Below are 17,332 nucleotides of genomic sequence, written 5' to 3'. Positions count from 1 at the left end.
CAGCTAAGAAATGTACTGTGGGTAGATTTCAGGGCTTTCCTCTAAGGATGCAACAATGGCACTGCATATAATAGCACCATCCAGCCACTAGCAAAAGTAATGTGTTGGGCTTGGTTTAAAGTACAGAAACGACTCGGACACCCTTTATTTATATTCTTGTACAATGATGACAATTGAAACATTTCACCAGTGCCATTCTAAACTGTGGCCCTTTACTTTAAGGTGTATTTGCACATAGTCAGGCAACAAAGTAGCTCCGTGTGCCGTTATTGGCCAAGAGTAAAACGAGAAAACAAAAGATGTTGATATGAATCAGAGAAGTGCGATGGATTCCTAGAACTGCATTCTCATTTTAATAAAATGAAATCAGATTAGATCTCACAACACTTCACTCATGCTATATTGAAACTGACCTACAGTTCAGTCGACATTAAATTATAGAGCATACTGTATATTCATTTTCTCTGATGGCTTTATTTGTTCTTGTTTTATTGCTTTAAGTCAGACTATTCTGCATTTGAACACATGAACTAACTGATTATTCATTAATAAAACAAGTGACCTGAACCCAAATCATTTCATAAACAACTAAATTTCTTTGCTTTTTCAACACTTGTTGGGCATACTCTGAAAAATACAGGCTGCTTTGCTTGTATGGAAAATCCTTTCTCTTTCTGTTCTCTTTCACAGCAAAGAGAAGTGGAGCAAGCTGTGCGTTTTGCTCTTATAACCAGATATTTGACTAAGACAAACTACTACACAAATAGGACAATGACAACACAAAGGCAATCCGAGTAATATGACAAAGATCACAGACGAACAAAAAAAAATGTTCTTCGAGGTTATGCTCGCGCACAGTTCCTGGGACCCTGTGGACCACTTGCCCAGGATTAGCATGACAAGGTTCCATTGCAAAGGCCCCTCTGAATCTTAATGAGAAACTACAATCCAACAGAGACATTCATAATATATTTTATATCTTCTCTTCATAGCCTCCTTGCACATTTGCCACCAGCAAGGAAACTCAAAATCAATATTCAGCTGGAATGCACACCAAGGTTACCCCCCCACTTCTGTTTACCAATTATAAATATAGTAATGAGCCTCAAAAATGTAATGCATATTTTACAAAAAGATTCCAACAGTTACAATTTTATATTAACACGTATGTAATGTTTTCATCAGTACTGCATTACATTACCATGCAGTTAGGAATGTAGATATTATTGCTATTATTATTATTATTATCTGCTCAGACCTTTGATTATGATGGCATTGAATATTTCTCTGTGCAAACACGAGTACTTTATGGCGGCAGTGTTTTTAAGTGTTATCATTTTTTTGCTTTAGATATCCGAGTTGTCTTACTCACTCTGATTTAAGTTACGGGAAAATGTGCTTTGTTTTGTCTCTGTGAATATCCTGGTTAGAATGAAAGCAATGCAAAGATTGCAGTAGCTTTCCAGCCGTATCATATTTCCTTCTTAAATGTCCTTTAGAAACAAGCAGGCTAGGCGAGTGGACATTAACTGGTTACATATTCCTTCTCCTCTTGTCAAATGATGAATAAAGATGTTACTGCTGTGTGAATACAGCACTATAATGGATTATTTTACATGAGACACGGCATACAGTAGGTGTCTTGTGAGTGGGAGTTATCTGTATTGGCCTGCAGAAGCTTGTACACAGCAGGAGATCCTGTAGTTATTGCTTGAGGCTTCCCTCCGGCAAGTGCCAATGAGTTTATCAGACGAATATTAGATTTACTGATAGGACGGAGTCTCTCTGTTGTGAAGGACCTGAACACAAGATTTAAAGAATGCATCATTCCTGATTACTAAAAACTATGTGATAACTCATGTAATTACATAAGAAAATTGTATTATACAATTTATTAAACTCTGTGGGAACTGGACATGTGCAGTGTGTGATGCACTGCATATATTAGTCAGAAACAGTCCAGATGAAATGATACAGTACTGGTACTGCTACACCTGCCAGTACAAATATTATATTTTATTTCCTTTTTCTTCGTAGGTGTGTTATCAGCTAATTGCCTTCAGTTTTTCTGCTTCACTTTAATTACTTGTGTGTTTTCTCTTATTTCTGGTTAACAGTACACTGGTTCCATCATTGCATGTTTATAATATGACAATTTTATTTGAACTCCTTTCGATTGTTTATGTCAATGTTAAGGGCGCACTAATCCAACACGGTTGCTTTGCGAGGCTCACAGTTTTTAATGTTCGCAGACCTGGAGGCAGGCGTATTGAGATGGAAGGACCTGCACTAAGAGTGAGGAAAGACAGCAGATCTTTGACAAATTCAAAAGTCTGGGGATGAATGGTTTATTTTGCTCTCTGTTTGTGAAAGGCTGGAACAGCATCTACAATGACTTTTAATGAACGTGGCTCAAGAGTTGGGAGTTCGCCTTGTAATCGGAAGGTTGCCGGTTCGAGCCCCGGCTTGGACAGTCTCGGTCGTTGTGTCCTTGGGTGAGACGCTTCACCCGTTGCCTACTGGTGGTGGTCAGAGGGCCCGGTGGCGCCAGTGTCCGGCAGCCTCGCCTCTGTCAGTGCGCCCCAGGGTGGCTGTGGCTACAATGTAGCTGCCATCACCAGTGTGTGAATGGGTGGATGACTGAATGTAGTGTAAAGCGCTTTGGGGTCCTTAGGGACTAGAAAAGCGCTATACAAATACAGGCCATTTACCATTTAATGAGATCGCAAGAACATTTATGAAACCGCTTTAATTTTTTTTCACAGTTTAAATGCAATCAAGAAACTTCATACAAATAAGTTAATCGCCATGTATCGCACCTCACTGCAGTCTGTTGTTTAGTTGTTTCGTCAGGAGACGCCAGGCAAGTCAGAAGGAAGCTGAGGGATGTTTTAAGACTTAAAGCCCTTCAGAAGTACACATTTACACCACTGGAGACTCCAAAGCGCTCACACTGGCACGGTTTTGATATATTTCAATAAGCTAGACATTGATGTCTAAATGCATAATTGTCTGGCCAGTCTATCCATTAATCTCAACGACTAGTTCGCGATCCTTACTGTCCTCATGTTTGTGCTTAGGATTTGTCTTATTCTGATTACAAGGACTTTGTGGGCTTCACCTTCAAATTCAGCCATAGGAAATAGCTGTTCCTCCTTGAGGTAAATGGGAACTCTGTATACTGGCAGGGAATGGCTTATTTCATCTTTTTTTTCCTGAGCCAGTCGCTCTCATCCTTTTTTCATTTGAAATCCTGCATCTAGTAATTTCATAATTATGGGAGGGGATTATAACGAAGGCAGCTGGAGCTGCAGGTTAATTGGATTTTTCACCTCAACGGGACCGGATCTGAGTCGCCCATGGGCCGCAAATCTGCACATTTGAAGTTGGGGACAGGACAAAGGAGGCTGGGGGAAGAAAAGAGTAAGCAGTTAAAGGGTCCCCTTTGACTTCAAGAGTATGGGAAGTTACTTTTGTGCTGCCAGTTACTGTTTGTGGTTTCAGAGGTTTTCCTTTGCTTGTACACAATCGCCTTCATTCACGCTGATGGCATCTATAATTGGCAGTGTTTTCCGTTCACAGGAGTGACTGCTGCAGAAGCTATTGCAGCAGCTATTGATAACCTCAGAGAAATAACCAGAGGGTTTGAAAATGAACTTCTTAAACAAACTTTCAACAAATACATGAATGCATACTACTTGCAAGAACAGTCACACTGTGCTCTGTTTTTGAAAGAAATACCAAATTGACTGGCTTGATCACCGGTGGTGCAGTGGTTAACAGTGTCACAGCAACAAGGTCCTGAGTTTGAATCCTCCGGCTGCCTTTGATGTGTGGAAATTACATGTTCTGCCCAAGCCTGCTGGGATTCTTTCCCGGTACTCTGGCTTCCTCCTGGTGCAAAGACATGCATGTTAGGTGAATTTGTGATTCTAAATTGGTTCGTAGGTATGATTGTGAATGGTTGTCTGCCTCTCTGTCTCAGCCCTGTGATAGACTGGTGACCTGTGCCTCTGATAAAAACATGGGACATAAACAGGCTCTCTATATACTAAAAAAATTAATTAAAAGAAAAACAGAGATCTGCAATAAAACACACCCACATACACACCACAGAGCACAGATTGGAAATACTCGTACTCTGCGAGCCAGCCCACAGCTTGCCCCGTGACAGCAGTGACGAGCTTCAACCCGACAACTACCCTGAATTTACTGAAGAAAATGGATGGATGGCTCATAAAATGCATTTAAGCACTTGATTAAAGTAAAAGAATTGGTGTGAATTTATTTTAAAAATGATTATAACATCTCAGTCGATCTTAAACAGAGGATTAGTTAAACAAATAGCTTTTTAAATGTCTCTTTTAAATCTGCTTTCTGCAAAAGATTCATTGTTTCACGTTTCCTGGAGACGGAAAATGATGCTGGAGACGTTCGGTGCACTCTGGAAACGCACATTAAATCTTTTCATCGACAGCAAAATGTCTTTCATGCCATTTCATCATATCCTACAGAAATCCTTAGATCCTGAAAATGATCTCAGACTTGACAATCAGACAGTCACAGCTATGTTTGGTCAGATGTGACTCACATGCTTCTTTCAGTCAATAACCCATTCGTCTTAAATAGTTTCACTCTGATTCTGCTGACAGTATTCTCTACTTCTGTTTCCAGAGGCTGGCTTGTTCCTCCGTGGGAGGAACCAAGCTCTCAGCCCCTCGGCTCCTGGCCTACTTCTGAATCAATGTTTGACAAAGGGCGAGTCTCTCCCTCAGCAAAAGGCAGGGAATTAGAGAAGATCTTGAATGGTGAGAAGGCCACACGCAAAGCTAGAGGCTGTATAGTCCACATTCTCTAACAGAGACAAACAGTCAGTGTGAGATCATATTTCCCTGTCCTCAATAATGAAAATAAACCTGCTTACACACCAAGTTTATCCACGTCGAAGGTCACCGTGTCGGGATAAACAAACCGCAGTTAGAGAGAGGGGTGAGGAAAGGGTTGGCAAATATTTGTTTGCCTGTATTTTATGAAGACCTGACTACTGACACCACTGAAACGTGAGCTTCTGCTGTTAAAATGAACTTTATTTTACAATTTGTACATAATCTTGCACTGGAGAGTTTTTTTTTGTTTCAGGTAAACAGATAAATCGGGTGAATGGTGCTTCTGAGTGAGATTTATCCTGACAAAAACAATGAGCAAAGACAAACCTGCAGATCTGACAATGGAGCATTGCTTTCAGTGTTAACTGTGGTGGTAGTTTTGAGGTTTAACACATTGTTCTGCACTCAAAAACGCATTTTTTCCCTCTGTAAGTGTGGGTTAGCCACTTCTTTTTAATATGCATTGTCAGTTTAGCATTACTTTTGACTTTTACAGGACATATTTTGTCATTCCGCTGTCAAAAAATACTATCAATTCATTATAATATTTATATTTGTCATTCTTAAGACTAATTTTATGCTTTCAAATTACGTGTACGCTATCAAACGTTAAGGGATGTTAAACAGATAAAATGGTGCTGCATGTTTTACAATGCAGGAAATCAATATGCTTTTTTTCTCATTATTATGCATGTCATTATGCCTGCCATTTCAACAGTCAACAATCACCACAACACTTGATTCCAAACTGACATTCAAGGGGTCTGTACAAGAGATCACAAAAAAAGGAACATAATTCTTCTATGACAATTTGAAGCCTCAGATAATTGCACAAAATGTCACGTAATTGTTGAAAAAGTCAAAACAACACACAGCCCACACAGCCTTATGTGCACTGACATAAAGTGCATTTTTGCTAAGTTCTGAGTCATTTCCTTCAATGCCAAATGGTAAACAGTGCAATTTCCAGCAACCCTGCTGAGAGCTGTCACTCTGCCTCAACTGGTGTTATATTAAAATGCTTCAGAAATTAGCACTACCTGAGGCATAAACCACCCAAGAACTGACTGTGGGCTCCAGCAGAAGCAGACATTAATTAGAGCAAATATGTGTCATAGCTGGACACATTATGTATAATATATTTCTACAGCCGGAGCCAAGTGTTACATTGACCCCTTGTTAGGTCTGTGGACACATTTCCACTCCCACACGGCATTTTAAGCCAAAATCTTACTACAAGACTTCTGTACTGCCAGACCCTTTAATGGCGCTCAGTCTAGTGCTCATTTAAAAATATACTTAGTGGACAATGCTTTGAACCAGTGTCGGGTTTTTTGTGTTTGTTTGTTTTTAGCCTTTATTAGTGTCACAACCACACAGAGGAACATTTACAATGCAGTTTTCCTACCTGAGTTTCTCATCTTTGAATCACATGGAAAGATTTGGCTTCTCTATAACACATACGCGCTCTCTAAACTCTGCAGTTAGCAAAGAAATAGCAGGAAAAGAAAGCAAATAAACGCTCTAGAAAATAAATTCACTAATTTACCTGTCAAGGTGCTCGGGACTTAACTTGTAACCTGAGTCAAAAGTGTATTTTGTCCATAGCAAAATAATAAAAGCTTTTTTCTCAAATAGTACCAAAACCACAAACCATTAAAAAGCAACTGGCATTTGACAAAAAATCTCACATTTATTTTATTTGTTAAACAAGTGTTGAACTTTACATCAGTCTTAAGTGAAGAGCCCCTTGGTAACATGTTTACATAAAAAACATGAGCTACAGTACAGCATGTATACCAGTGCTGGAAAATATTCACACATTTCCCATTTATTTATTCTTTTTTTTTTTTGGAAAGATTTTAATAAATAAAATATCCAAACCCAAGCGGAAGAACTACATTTATGATAGGAACTTTATTGTTCAAAGTCGCTCGTTTCATTTGCGCTTGCCCACCACTCTGCCGTTACTTAAAAAGATCTATATCTGCCAGAATTACACAAAAAACTGTGCAATGCATAAGTCACCTTAACTGGGGTTTTTGCATTCCCATTCTACCAAAGTAAATGGCAAAGTCAAATAAACATATTTAAACATGGGCGATATCGATGGAAGAAAAAAACACTGTTCACAAATGGAAAAGGTGATAATGCATCTTTGTAATTAGTTGACTCGATCTCTCTTTTTATAAGCCTTAACGTTCAAACGCACTACCATGAATGAAGTGTTGGAACCATAAACACACTGTATAACATATGTGCAACTTCTACACAATAGTCTCTCAAACGTTAGATTTTGCAATTATAAGGTTTCTTCATATTTATGGTTTCCCATTGAATTTTTTTATTTTATACTAGCAATACAACAAAATATATATTTTAGCCATTTTTCCTTGACAACAGTTCAAGTTACAGTTGAGAAAATATAAGGCCAGGGGCTTGATTGCTAGTGGTTATACAATCCAAACTTGATGGTGATGGAGACCGATCAGGACCTTATATTCCTTTTCTAACAGTTTGATCAGGAACATTTTGCAAACATGTCCATGTCCTGGTCCAGGGGTACTGTTCTGTATACAATATTTTAAAAAAAATAACAAAAAAGAAAAAAAACAGGCTTCAGCTAGGTTGTTGGGGAGTGTATGTACAGCCTTTTGACTGGGAGGTTGCTGATTGGATGTAGCCAGTATTGATTCTTTCTCGCTCTCTCTTTTTTTCCTTTTTTTTTTTTTCCTTTTTTTTTTACATTTTTTTTTAAATTTTCGTACCTTAAAATTTTCTCAATTAATCAACAGCAGCAGCACATTTAAATACATAGTTGGCTTGTCTCTTAAAATTGAAATTTAACTCTGCATTTTATGTACAGTCTCATTAAAACTCTGCACTGCCATAGCTGTGCTCCAAGTCTATTGGTCTGCAGGGAAGTTAGGAAGGGTGGCATGAAAAGAAGATGGCAATGGAGATGTAGGTTTGCAAATGGCTAAGTATAAATGGCGGGGCTTTTAAGCTCTCGTCAAAAAAGCAAACAAACCCCAAACAAACAAACAAAAAAACCCCATTAAAAAAAACAAAGAAAAATGCCTCCCTTCCCTTTTATAATGTCCTCCAAGAGTTCAGGGCTGCAGGAAGGCTGGGAACGGTCTGGGGATGATTTAAATACATTTAAAGGCTTGTCACTAACTGCATCTGTCCTTCTCGTACGTCGCCTTCAGGGATGCTGTCCTCTTTAGTAATGGGAATAATGTAACCATCACTGCTCCCTCGGCCTATCTGGTAATAGGCTTGGAGCTGCTGGCCACCCCCCAAGTTAGGCATACTCTTGTAGTAAACGTCCTCATTCTCGCTCCTTTTGGAGGGGGACAGGTCCTCCACAACATCAGGGCTGCTCTCGGGGTACGGAGAGTCTTTCAGATTAGGCATACTAGTGTACAGGGAGTCCCTGTTTGGGGACTGCAGACTATCATCGGGATTGGTGGGTGTCAGCTCGCTGACAAACGTATCGACTCCCCCATCGGTCCTCACCTTCTTCTGGGGTGCATACAGAAGCGAGTGAGTCCGCTGGGGGATGAGAGGTGCCTCCAGCTCCTGGTGCAGCTCGAGGCCCACCGTGTCACCCACGTGGACCAGAGACGAAGCGTCGGCCACAATAGCGTCATCTTCGCTGCTGCTTCCACCTACCACCGTCACCTTGGGCGGAGCCCGCTCCGTGTGGTGGTGATGGTGGTACTGCGGTGGCTGCTGGTGGTGGGGTGGATGATGTAAACTGTGGTGCTGCTGCTGTTGCTGTTGGTGGCTTTTATTACAGGCACGCAGGTTGTTGTGTACTAGCTCTGAGATTATCATTTTCTCAAAGGCAGCATCGTCCAGACTCAGGCCGCAGTCTACTACCTGCACACTGTCGCCAAAGTCCCCATTACGGAGCGAGTAGCTATTATTAAAGTTACCATTTAGCGGTAGAGTATCCATTGCACTTGTGTCCCTCACCGCATTGTTCAGTGAGTGCCCTGGAAGGAAAGGCAAATAGAGGGGATTTTACATTAGTCAAACACCAATAACAGCAGGGGGAATAAAACAGAGCATTAATGCTGTTTAGGATGCAGTTTCACATGGAGGTCAAATAAAGCCATGCCGTAAACCTGTTAGTTAGGCACAATCCTCAGCATACGCAGGCATGCATCACTTGCGTCGAGAAATCATTTTACTTTCTCACATATACATTTTCACTTTCCCTTTTAAAAAGCTGCTTTAAGAACAAACAGGAAGGGGTTTGTGCGCTTAGTTCTGCCACAAATGTGAAAAAGATCCCAAACAACATTAAGAAACAGACAGTAATCACCATCACAACACACCGGGCAAAAAGTGGATGTCCACATGTATGAAGCCACAGACGGGCAAGCTACGACACTTAAAGGTTTTCTAGCAACTAATAGGTTGGATGTGCTGAACTAAAGAAAAGGAAGGAGATGGCAAACGATGACATAAGACAGAAAAGGGAAAGTGGTCATGGGACAGCCATCTTTGTTCCCACTACAAGGGGAGCCCACAAGCAGCACTCCACCATCACCACACACAGCAGGTGAAAGGACTCACTTTAGACAACTCACATCATGTCTGTCTGCTCAGGCTATCTGGTCTAAGAGCAGCTGATGTACAAAAGAAAGTAAAATGATTTATTGTAACATGAAGAATCACTCAAAAGAACAACAAAATGTAACGGTCTTAACTGCAACTTAGCAAGAGCAAGGGTTCAGCAAATGAAATAATTAAGCATCGGCTAGCTTTTAGTTTTCCGAGCTAACTGCCAGCAGCCGCTTTGTTGTCGTTTTTTTTTTAAGTTGAGTTTGTGTCGGTACACTTGCTGTCCATTAGTTGGCAGCTTGTGTACCCAAAGCTGGCAAAGGTCAAAGCCTGCCCGCAGTTCGGCACTTGGCATCCGTCACAGTAACAGTTCCCAGTGAGACCCCGGTCACTAGCAGAACAGCTCAAGAAAAAAAACAGCTGCTGCTGAGGTCAGACTCAGTCATGTTAGGAATTTCTCAAAGCATGGAGGTCATGGAAAGCAGCAGAAAAATGTATTTGTAATACCACGACTGAGAAAGGAGATAAAGGAACTCTGCTACCACTTTAATTATAACATTAATTCAATGTCCATGGCAATTCATTATGTCTCTGTCCAGGAGGGGTGGACCGATTGTGACTAAAGGGAAAGATTTTACAGAGATTCTGTGGAAATTTCAAAAAAAAGTATGAAGAAGGAAAACTAAAGCTGAACAGCTGCAGCCATGACATCCACGTGTTTATGCCCGCTAGACGGCAATTTAGTGTCCAGACGGGTGTTTCTGGGGAAAAACAGTGCGGGGACACTACTGGACACTGAAACTGCTGTATGCCACACAAGGACAAGCAACTGGAGAGAAAAGAAAAGACATGAAAAAAAAAGGTAGAAAGAAAAGAAAAAAGAAACCTGACAAAAGCTGTTCTGACGGGGAGAAAAAAAGCAACACATGTTGTTTTGGTTAAATCTCAAATTAAGCAAAAGAGACAATAGCAGAGTAATAAGCATTTAGAAGCTCTGGAAGAATATTTGATATTTTATTGTCTTTCAAATTTGGGTAGATAATTTTGTGAACCGCTTGCTCACTGAGTGTGTGTTAATGGCCTAAAGTGAACCAGTGATTGTGCCGGGGTTTTGTTGGGTTTTTTTTAATAAGCATGCTGAAAAAAATTTACATTTGATAGGCAAAGTTAAGTTTTACTCCCATACTTGTCTCTCTGTAGGTCACTAGAAGGAAGCACAAGGGAAAAGCACAAAACATGACAAAGGAGGCCATTTCAGTTTCAAAATAGAATACATATATAGATATATATAAAAATAATCACAGCACAGTCTTTACAGTGTGGTGTATGCTCAAAAGTCACCACCAACTGTACAGTAAAGCAATCTGTGAAAGTCTGCATGTGTATGCAGCTACTAATGCAACGCTGCATGATTTTTTCTTGCAGTTTAATGTGTTCTGAAGGGGAAAGAAGCAAACCAAAACTAACAAACGACCTGTTCAATTCAGGAGAATTCATCATAATAATCATGCAGATTATACTGCGGCTGCACAGTTTGCATTATTTTAAGGCAGAACGTGTAGTATCTCTTTCCCATCTTAATCATCACGTCCCATGCAGAGTATGGATATTAGAAATACGAGAACACATATGAGACTCTATTGAGGCGAACCACAAAAATCTCTGGCGTGCATGAAAATGTGTGCATTTTCACACAGACACACACACACATTCTCTCACTATGTAGTGTGTCAAGCATTTGGGAGACAGTGATTCAGAAGGAAAGGTGATACTGCCGAACATCCTGCTTTTCTTTTAGCGTGCCGTACACTGAAGTGAGATACAAAAGAGGGAGAGAGCAGGTAAAGACAGAAGAACAGGCAGAATGCAGGTGAAAGTATCAAGTAAGCACACCTGGTGAATTAAACACTGGAGCTGTGGGAGTGTTACATACGACTGTCTCAGCCAGTAAGGTGTTATAAGGGTTGTTAGTGCCTTGTGGTCGCAGGAGAGGATTTGTTAGTAGATAGTTCCCGGTCATTCCTGGAGCAGCAGGACAGAAGAGGAGCATTGAGAAAAAGAGATCAAGGAAATTAGCAGCAGTTTGTGTAGAGAGGCGTGTGGCGTCACTTCTCTTTTTACGCGAAATCTGAAACGTAGTGATCGTACAGAGAAAAGTTTGAGGAGCAAAAATATTCAACTTTGTGCTGTCCTTCTTCAGTTATTTAGTTCATTACGTGTGTTGAAAAGCATTTATAACCCATTTATTTACCAACTAACATTTGAAACAGCTGTGCTCATTACTGCAATTTTTCACACTTCTCGCATTTTTTAAGTCAAGCTCGGTTATTAGTATTATTTTCCTCCCAAAAACAGCACCCTGTTATTGTGCAGAGGTTTTGCTGTTGGACCAGGTCCAAACATAAGTGCTCCCAAGAGACCAAGGCGAACACGTCCAAGTCAAAGTTATTATTAAGTCTTAATTTTTTGCCACTTTCTTCCAAAAGCTCATCTTCTTTCCATCCCCCCCCCCCCCCCCCTCTCAGCTTGCAGTGTGTTTTAAGGATCTGAGGTATTTCGGCTGCCATTTATCACCTGTGTTAAATGCCATCTGTCAGGTTGAGAAGTCTCCAGGGATGTTTTTAATGACAGGGAAGTGCTTCTAGGAGATAGAGCCATCCTTCAGTGCACTGTCTCTCCAGGGTAACGAGGCAGCTACACCCCAGAGTGATCAATATCCAACCTTTACATTAACATCTCCAGGAAATTATACTGATCGCCCCCCCAAAAAGACTTCTATTTTGATGCTGATGTATCAGCAAGCCAAAATGTGTTTTAAAGCGCTAGGTGTAATGTTGTAGTTTGTGACAAGTGACAGCAAAATTTTAAAAAAAAGTGACCGCAAAGAGAAGCAGAGACAGGAGGGGAGAGGAGGGAGTGGAGTTAAGCTACCTCGGTGTAAACCCTCTTTCCCTTCGCATGCTTGGAAAGCCATTTCAGAGAGCAGCAGAAAGCCTAACAGCACACTAAGCACTCCAGGTCAGCCAGAGTTGAACATCATCTTCTCATCATCATATTTGTGCTCAAGCTAAATAATAAATGACAGTTTTTTTTTCTCCCTCCCACTGTAAAGTAAGAGAGGTCACCTTACATGCCAGGCTACAAACCGCCTTTTTAAAGCAATGTTAAGATTTTCCGAAAATAAAACTTTGCACCCCACCCCTTCCCCGCCTTTTAAGTTTTGTCTATGTTTCCCCTGAGCTTTGGTATAAACTTTGGACAGCCAGCACTTAAATTAGAAAAAAGTTCTTCCAGCCTTGCCCCAATTTAAGACTGACATGACTGGCCAGAATGACAGCTCACAGAGTATTTGAGGATGGATTGTTGTAATCCTTTGCTGGCAGAACAGGGAGACCACACTAAAGACCTAAATCTTTTTTTAAAACCGTACTGCTCTGTCTTTTCAAGCTGAATCATTTATTACGATTACCAGAGTAGGACCCTAGACGGTGTTGGTGAGATCATTGGAACTTGAAGGAGGTATTTTTAGCTGGATGATGAAATGTGTGCATAGGTGTGCATGTGCAGAGAAATGAGGTATGAACTGACCTTGGTTAAGGGTGGAGGTGCTGTTGATGTCACCTGAGATAAAGGAGGACTCAGATTGCTTTCTTACGGTGTCATTCCACATTCTCCTGATACGACTCTGTCAGGTCAACAAGGGACAGCCATTAGGACTTTAAACAAGCCCGTTCACCTTTCAGATCAACTTTCATTCGATTTCCCTCTACGTGCTACACACTATAAAACAAACCTACTAATCTGCAGTGAGGCAAGGGCAGTAGTAACTGCTCAATCCCTCTGGATGAGTTTTTCAAAAACTAATTTTATGTAAGTCAACTTCTGAACAACTTCAGCTCCAGTTATGACTCTTTACAATAGGCTGGAGGTTATACTGAGACGGGGATGCTTCTCTATAAGCACATTACATCTGGAGGTATTGTCTGCTAAGGTCTATTAGCCTTTAATAAGAACCGGATAAGGCGAGGACAAAGTTGTTGTTTTCTTCTTTGTAATTTTGGCTCTCCCTGTAGTAAAAAGTGCCTGCAATGCTCTTTAAACAGTGCAATATGTATTTCTTCCCCATGCACATGGCGTTAGTGAAAAAGGATAAAAGCAAGAGCTAAAGGGGCCAGAACAGAAGAAAGGTACTCATGCAGTACAGCAGATGCTGCTTGTAAAAAAGTGGGATAATGTTTGTGTCTTCTCATCTACCTCTGAGGTTAAGATGCAGAATGTGCTTTTTCTCTGTGCTCACAGTAAAAGTACATTTTCCTGAGGAGTCGTTTAAACAGTGGGGTTATTAACAACGTAACAGAGCTGCACGACGAGTCCAGGATACGTCGCGCTCTCATCTTATCCTGGCACGTGGCGAGACTCTCACTGTGCAAAAGTGCCGGTGTACCTGTGTGCCAGAGGAGTAGCGTGCGCTGGTCCGTGTGGTGGAAGTCTTCGCAGAACCGTGCGAGCTCTCAGTCGGCAGCCCTCCGCAGCAGTACGTGTGGCGGAAGCACTTGCTGTACTCTTTGCGGACCTACGCAGGCAAACAGCCAAGTGTTTAAATACAATGTTGACTTTACATATGACTTTACAAGAAGCAGAATGAGGCAGTGTTTGTTCTTTATATCAGCATCTGTGAATTCAGCTGAAGGTTTGGCCTTGACTGCTCAAAAGCCTTCTGCTTTTCACCTTGACAGAGAAAAACCGTACGCAGTGCAGAGTGACTACTTACTTTTTTCTGGAGAAGGCAGTGGAAAATGAAGATAAACATTCCTTGGAAGGTGTTGAATATGGTGAAGAGGTACGCCATAACAATCGAGGCCTCGCTGATGAAGAAGAGCCCAAAAGACCAGGTGAGACCGAGCAGACACAGCAGAGCAAAAGCACCCATGACCCAGGATCTGAGGGACGACAAACGAGACACAGGACGAATCCAGCATGAGGGAGGTTCTGTGACAGAACGGTGATTGGAATATTAATCACCCGGTTCCACTATGAAATATGTAGAAAAGGCTAAAAACCAGGTGGGAGGAAAATGAAATAAAATGAAAAAGAAAACACACACACACACACACGTCCTCACAACCCTTCCCCGCTGTCCCCACCCCTCCATCCTCACACGTGCAGATTCTGCCCTCAGACAAGACAAGAAACAAGCAAAAGCTTGACCCGCTTTTCTCTTTATACCTCTCTATTTATTAAAACACACCAACCGCTATCACAAGACAGCACGACATGTTTAAAAATAACTCAACAAAAGCAACAAACACTATCATATTCATCTACTGAGTGCGCTACCAGAACCGGAGAAGCTACGCAGACGTGGAAAGAGTTCAAGGAAAACTCCCTGCTTCGTGTGCGAAGGTCCTGCGGAGCCTTCGCACACCAACAGTGGTCACGGTTCGATGATCAAACACACAACAGCAACGACACCAAAACTGGATCAAAAATGATGGACGTGGTGGCAGTGACCGGTCACAAAGACAGTGGATGAGAAGCTTAGAAGCTGCAGTTTGTGAAAGGAAATGATAGAAAGAGGAACAAAAAGGCACGAAAAAATAACGTGGGATAGAGAGAATAAACTAGAAGCTGAGGAGACGACTTCTGGGCAGCATGTTCTTACTTGATAAACCGTTTATTATCTTCATAGCTAGAGAGCATGACAGGCAGGAAGAGAGAAACACAATTAGATTAGAGCGCATAACAGCTTGGGTTAGTCGGCATTTGAGTAAGATATCGTCAACTTTGATTCAGGGGAAATCACGGGAGGCAGTGAAATAAAGGATCTAACAAGAACTGAGACTTGTATATTTTGCTGTTGATGATTCAATTACATGTAGAACATTCGCTGTCTGTAGCTGAATATGCATTTATGCTCCTTTACTCGTGGGTGGTGTTGTGTGGGTAAAATTATCTGAGGTGCGTAGTAGAAGCTTACCCAGGCAAATCTGTATTATAGTAGCCGTCACAAACGCGATAATTACTGGTGTGGATTGCAGAACAGAGACAGGAGAGAGGAATGACAGAAGAAAAAGAAAGGAGAGGGTGTGCGTTAACTTTGGCTTCACATGCAACATGCAGCGACCGTTGTCTGACTTCAGCATCAAACTTTGGCACGAAAAACAGCGACAACAGGAAACAAATGATCACAGAGGAAACAGCGATTAGGCAAACGTGCATTTCAGTACAAACAAGCTTGAAAGAAATCATTTCTAACATCCGACATCAAAATGCGCAACAATCTGAAGTTCAGTGAATGCTTTCTGCTGTGGTTTCCTTAAACAGGGAGGAGTCCATCTCAAATGGACCTAGAATACTAAGTGAGGCGTTTTTGTGACTGTTCTCTCTGATTGCGGTTTTACCACAGAGCTGTGTTGTTGCACGCATTCATTAAGCAAAGATGAAGAATAACAAACACTGGACGGGGGGAAAAAAGAAAGCAGCAAGCGCCGCTCCCGCACAGCGTGGTGGAGGTTGAAACACAAACTAATATAATGTAAATAATGCAAAATGGCATGAGACTGCAGGACTGTAACCAACAAGGCCCTGGAGTAAACAGCAATAAATATATATTTATATCAGTTTTCTTCATACAATGTGCAAAAACAACAGCAGTTGTAATTAGTGCTTTGGAAAACGCTGAGCTACACGCTGCGGTGACTCAGCAGCGGCTACAAGAGGAAAGGCGGAGTGTGGCGGTGTTGAGATGGTGGCAGATTTTTTTTCTTTTTAGGATTAGAAGCTGGCATCTCTCTCTCTATATATATTTATATAAATATGAAAAAACTTTGACATTTTCCAGTCTCAAGCACACATGGTAGCTGTTCGGCTGCGCCCCACCCTGCCAGAGCCGACGCTGAACGGTTACGCAGCATCCTTACAGTGATGCGTGTCATGCCAGAGCAGTTCTGTGGCTGCAGGTTTGCAGTAAAACACCAAAGCATGAAAAATATGAGTCACAGAATATGTGTAGTCATCATCACAGATTATACACAACATGGTGATGCAAAAAAAAAAGTAATTTCAGTGAAAATAGTAAAGTCTCTATGAATCATTTTAAAATTGGGCCTAAAATAAATAAATAATAAAAAGAATTCATGTAGAGGTGGAGAAAAAACAACAACTTAACACTAAAAGAGGCTTTGTGGTTTTTCCGGGGGAAGTGGCACCGGTGTTAGATTGCTCATAGGTGGGAGGAGTGTGTGGGCGTTCTGCATATGATGACGCTTCACTTACTTTATATTCTCCAGTCGGCTAGAGTCTGGTTTCAGGGTGGTGGAGTGCTTCACCATTTTGTACATTGTGATCACCAGGAAGATGAGATTGAGCTGTCAAAACAGAGTAATGGCAGTGTTAATACATGAAGATGTATGACTGAAGATATAGCACACACAGAAAAAAAAACTGTTAATTTGCCCATAAGTATTAAAAGAGGAGAGCCTTCAACTCTGCATGTCCACAGACTAATCCAATAAACATCTATCGTTCCAGCTAGTCTCAGACGGGGCCGACTGGCGCCAAATTTAGTGTCATTCTATATCAATAAGAGCATGGAAATGCATTAAAATCCATCACTGTAAGGGAAAAAAAGAAAAGAGGGGGGCAGCCACACAGCACCATTCTGGGAATGTCAGAAGGGAATGAAAAGTAGCAGAAGAAATGAGAGCCTCTTGGTGTACAAAACAACTGCATATCATTTTATGCACATAGTGAAATATTATAAGGTATAACCAGCTACAGAAGGCTTGAGGGAACGTGGTGTATTTTGTTCGATTCCTGTTTGTGGCCAGATGAAAAGAGAGAGAGAGAAGGAAGGGGAGACGTGTGGA

The 17,332-nt window shown here is 41.3% G+C and overlaps 1 protein-coding gene across 43 annotated transcripts in view; it reads right to left on the bottom strand.

Annotated features, from left to right (window-relative positions):
* Positions 1 to 6,559: 6,559 nt before the first annotated feature.
* The window catches only part of adgrl2a (adhesion G protein-coupled receptor L2a), an 89,525-nt gene continuing 78,752 nt past the window's right edge, over positions 6,560 to 17,332 (bottom strand). For 6 of the 43 annotated variants that reach the window (XM_076874411.1, XM_076874415.1, XM_076874413.1 and 3 more), the window contains 9 exons: positions 16,740 to 16,831; positions 15,442 to 15,486; positions 15,127 to 15,153; positions 14,236 to 14,404; positions 13,909 to 14,037; positions 13,053 to 13,149; positions 11,358 to 11,486; positions 10,651 to 10,668; positions 6,560 to 8,890 (listed from right to left, as the gene is read on the bottom strand). In XM_076874411.1, the coding sequence (XP_076730526.1) occupies positions 8,049 to 8,890; positions 10,651 to 10,668; positions 11,358 to 11,486; positions 13,053 to 13,149; positions 13,909 to 14,037; positions 14,236 to 14,404; positions 15,127 to 15,153; positions 15,442 to 15,486; positions 16,740 to 16,831 (1,548 nt within the window). In that variant the 3' untranslated portion in view covers positions 6,560 to 8,048. Of the gene's footprint in view, positions 8,891 to 9,475; positions 9,530 to 10,616; positions 10,669 to 11,357; positions 11,487 to 13,052; positions 13,150 to 13,908; positions 14,038 to 14,235; positions 14,405 to 15,126; positions 15,154 to 15,441; positions 15,487 to 16,739; positions 16,832 to 17,332 lie in introns of those variants that run through there. The other 37 variants (XM_004561487.4, XM_012921930.3, XM_012921938.3 and 34 more) reach the window with 20 other exon arrangements.

Source organism: Maylandia zebra, linkage group LG15, assembly GCF_041146795.1.
Source record: "Maylandia zebra isolate NMK-2024a linkage group LG15, Mzebra_GT3a, whole genome shotgun sequence".
NCBI classification, from domain to species: Eukaryota; Metazoa; Chordata; class Actinopteri; order Cichliformes; family Cichlidae; genus Maylandia; species Maylandia zebra.
The sequence above is the reverse complement of the archived record's forward strand: the minus strand, read 5'-3'. Positions and strand labels throughout refer to the sequence as shown.